The sequence below is a fragment of the Erinaceus europaeus genome, chromosome 1 (genome assembly GCF_950295315.1).
Source record: "Erinaceus europaeus chromosome 1, mEriEur2.1, whole genome shotgun sequence".
Taxonomy (NCBI): Eukaryota; Metazoa; Chordata; class Mammalia; order Eulipotyphla; family Erinaceidae; genus Erinaceus; species Erinaceus europaeus.
Window position 1 is genome coordinate 94,574,192 of NC_080162.1, and position 3,867 is coordinate 94,578,058.

Consider the following 3,867-nt stretch of genomic DNA (forward strand, 5'->3'; position numbering starts at 1 on the left):
TGAACGCACGTGCTATGATGCACAAGGACCCAGGTTTGAGCCCCCTAGTCTTTTCCCTGCAGGGGGAAAGCTTTTTGAGTGGTAAAGCAGGGCTGCAGGTGTCTCTCTGTCTCCCCCTTCCCTATTGATTTCTTACAGTCTCTATCCAACAAACAAATAAAGATAATTAAAAAAAAAAAGGTGCAAAGCGCAAGGACTGGCCTAAAAATCCCAGTTCATGCCCCGGCTCCCCACCTGCAGGGGAGTTGCTTCACAGGTGGTAAAGCAGGTCTGCAGGTGTTTATCTTTCTCTCCCCTCTCTGTCTTCCTCTCCTCTCTCCATTTCTCTCTGTCCTATCTAACAACGATGACATCAATAACAACAACAATAAAAAAAGGGCAACGAATAGGAAAGTAAATAAAAAATTGAAAAAAAAAAAAAAGGGAGTCAGGCAGTAGTGCAGTGGGTTAAGCTCAGGTGGCACCAAGCGCAGGACCAGCGTAAGGATCTTGGTTTGAGCCTCCAGCTCCCCACCTGCAGGGGAGTCGTTTAACAGATAGTGAAGCAGGTCTGCAGGTGTCTATCTTTCTCTCCTCCTCTGTCTTCCCCTCCTCTCTCCATTTCTCTCTGTCCTATCTAACAACGACAACATCAATAACAACAATAACTACAAACAAACAAAACAGAATCAGTTTTACTCTCTGCCTTTGCACCTCACAGGGCCCCAGGATAAGGGGTGGTGGTGGTATGGAGAATCTTATGCTGCCAGGGGAGCAGTGCCTCCACCAGCAGGCTGGGGTGGCCCCACCCAGGCTCTCTTCCTCCTGTTGCAGCTTGAACTGACTCAGAGACTGGCTTCCTACTGGCCAGGCTCATCCCAGAAGCCCTCAGAGGCATCTATAAAAGCACATTGACCCAGGCCCCAGCATCCTGCCTGACTGCTACCTATTGCTGCACAATGCTGGGAGGTCTGGGGAAGCTAGCTGCTGAGGGCCTGGCCCACCGCACTGAGAAGGCAACTGAAAATGCTGGTAAGGACCTGGAGGCTCCTTTCCATCTGGGACGGTCCATCTTGGAGGGTGGGGACTGAGCTCAAGGGACCCATCTTAAGCTGTTCCCCGCAGGTGCGGGGCAGGTCGTGGCCCTATGGAGGAGCCCTGGCTGAGCAGCTTTCATTAATTAGGACAGAATGGGGATGAGTGCTGTCATGGTAGGTGGCTCAAGGAGGTGTCATTGAAGCCCATCTACCCTCAGGCAACCCTCCTTCTGTGGAACCCATGCCACCATCACTGCCCAGGCTATGACTTAGAGCCAGGAGGGAGGTACAGGGGTCAGGAGGAGCTCAGGTGTTGGGCAAGTCATTGGTAGCTTGAACCCTCCCCTCCAGAAGTCCTATGAGACTATTCATGGGATCTGAGACAGGAAAAGGAAGATGGATTTTTTTATATAATTTATTTTCACCACTTTAGAGTTTCAAAGGCTTCTTCATTGAGAAATTATCAGGTCTGCTTCTCTTCAAAGTCAGTCCCTAGGGTAAACAAGATAGATACAGAGGACATTTGTCATGTCTTCAGAATTCCTAGATGTCTTTCTTTTTTTAAAAATTTTCATTATTATTGTTATTTGGTATCTAAAGTCAGCTTCTGTAGACTGAGTCAATCTATGTTCCAGGCATTCTGTGCATTTTGTGAAAAATGGCGTGTTAATGCCTTTTCAACTCTTTCTGAATTGCTGCAATTATGCCCATTTCATTTATTTACTCTGCAGATAGCACTATCCATGTCCCACCCCCTTCATTTTTCACTAGCCCCCCAAGGTCTGTGTCACCCCCATTCTATAGGTGAGAGGACTAAACTGTCAAGAGTGAAGTTAAAACTTGTCCTGACACCAAAAGCTTCCAGTTTTCGCACATCCAAACTTTAAACAACTCCTTGGTGGACAAAAAGTTCCCTTTTAGTGGAGGAATTATTGGAGAGAGGCTTCAGAATTATCTTCAGACTGTAGCCTCCATCTGGCCCAAAGCAGAACAGGTGTGGCGACCTGGGAAACAGGCTCTGCCTTTGCTCCAGATCTCCAGCTGGCGGGAGGGCCTGCTCCTTGGCATTCCAGTGCATACTGGGTCGAGGGGCATACAGGGCCCTGTTCCCTTATCTAGCTCACTCAGCTTGTCTCTTGAGAGCCAGACTCCAGATGGTAGTTATTTTCATGAGTCAGGCGGTTCTGGGTGTGTGTGTGCGTGTGTGTGTGTGTGTGTGTGTGTGTGTGTGTGTGTTTCCCGAGCTCCACCCAGAATATCCTGAACTATCTGGGCCCTTCTGTGTGAAGAGAAGCAGGCTTACACTATACTCTCACACTGGCCTTGTCTCATTTTCACAGCTCATGCAGTGGAGGAAGTGGTGAAGGAAGTGGTTCATCATGCCAAGGAGGCTGGAGAGAAAGGTATGGCCAAGGTTGAGGATGGAGAAGAGAGGGAGAGAAGCCAGGTGCTGGGTATAACCTGTTCCTTGCCTAACCAGGTCAATCCTGGGCCCTGATGGTGCACTTTCTCAGCTGGGTGTGACTATCTGAGACCTTCTGAAGTCACAGACAACACTTTGCCAAAACAGGGTCCTCTTTGCAATGTCAAGAGGAGGGTATCATAAGGACATTTAATACAAAAAAATGTTTTTTACATAAATATCTTTACATACATATTTACATAGATGTTAAGACATCTTATGCCTTGTGAGTGTATCTATGTAGAAAGCATATATGTGACTCATTGTTTATAATAAAATTGATTCCAAATGGATCAAGGACTTAGATATAAATATGTGAAATTACTCAATTATTAGAAGAGAACATAAGACGTTTTGCTATAATATTGAAGAAGGGCAGGAGCTTTAAAGTAAGTCAGAGAACCCAATAACAACAAAGAAAATATTACTTAATAAGCAACTTCAAACATTTCCAATGGAAAAAGAAAAATTAAGTTAAGAAAAACAAAACAAAACAAAACATCACAACTGGAGAAGATTTATTTGTGATAGAAGTGATAATACTGTTGAATGTAAAACATTAATTCCCCAATAAAGAAATAAAAAAAAGACATGATAATCCATTATACAAATGTCCAAGAGCTATAAACAGGCAGTTCACAGAAAAACAAGTATACGGAACCGATATAGAGCATTGACTTCCCTCAAAATCAAAGAAGTGCAAGTGTTGGGGGGAAATAAAACCTCGTTTGAATGTGTTCCTGCCTTTGGTCCCCACCAGGACTTCCCCAAGGCACAGTCGATTCAGATGATGACATCCCACAAGCCACACAAAGTGCTCTGAGCACAGCAAGTAACTGGAATTATTTCCTTTGCTCACTCAGACATTCTTTCTCTTTCCTCCTAACAGCCCTTTCCGAAGCTTTAAACAAGGCCCAGGAGAGTGGAGACAAAGTGGTGAAAGAAATCACTGAGAAAGTAACCAACTCTGTCACAAATGCTGTCTCCCACGCAGCAGAAGGCCTGGGCAACCTGGGACGCAACACACCTGCAGACTCATCCTAAATTTCAATGAATAAATAAATTAAATTAAATTAAATAAATAGATAAAATAAACAAACTGTGACATGTACACTTCTTGTGCTGGGTTAATTCCTATTAAATGGAAACACTGCTTGTGTCCTAAATGTTCCCTGGAAGGCTTGGGGTGGGGTGGGAGATATCACTGGGGGTCTGATTAGGTGGGTGTCTTGCTTTTACTTCAAGATTTCTCATATTGAAGCCAGGAGACAGTTCATCCGGTAGAGTGCTTGCCTCACTATGCTCAAGGTCTTGGGTTTGAGACTTAGCACTAATAGGAGTACTCTGGATTCCTGGGGAAGCTCCACAGATGGTGGGACTGCCCACCCC

At 45.2% G+C, this 3,867-nt stretch overlaps 1 protein-coding gene across 1 annotated transcript; it reads left to right on the forward strand.

Annotated features, from left to right (window-relative positions):
• The first annotated feature begins 850 nt into the window (after positions 1 to 850).
• Positions 851 to 3,545, forward strand: FAM25A (family with sequence similarity 25 member A). The gene is made up of 3 exons (XM_007530213.3): positions 851 to 1,011; positions 2,357 to 2,419; positions 3,368 to 3,545. Exons 1-3 carry the CDS (start codon positions 939 to 941, stop codon positions 3,520 to 3,522), a joined length of 291 nt encoding a protein of 96 aa, XP_007530275.1. The 5' UTR covers positions 851 to 938; the 3' UTR covers positions 3,523 to 3,545.
• The last annotated feature ends 322 nt before the right edge of the window (positions 3,546 to 3,867 follow it).

Coding starts and splice junctions, on each gene's coding strand:
- FAM25A (XM_007530213.3), top strand. CDS start 939: ATGCTGGGAGGTCTGGGGAAGCTAGCTGCTGAGGGCCTGGCCCACCGC. Junction 1,012..2,356: donor GAAGGCAACTGAAAATGCTG/GTAAGGACCTGG, acceptor TCATTTTCACAG/CTCATGCAGTGGAGGAAGTG. Junction 2,420..3,367: donor CAAGGAGGCTGGAGAGAAAG/GTATGGCCAAGG, acceptor TCCTCCTAACAG/CCCTTTCCGAAGCTTTAAAC.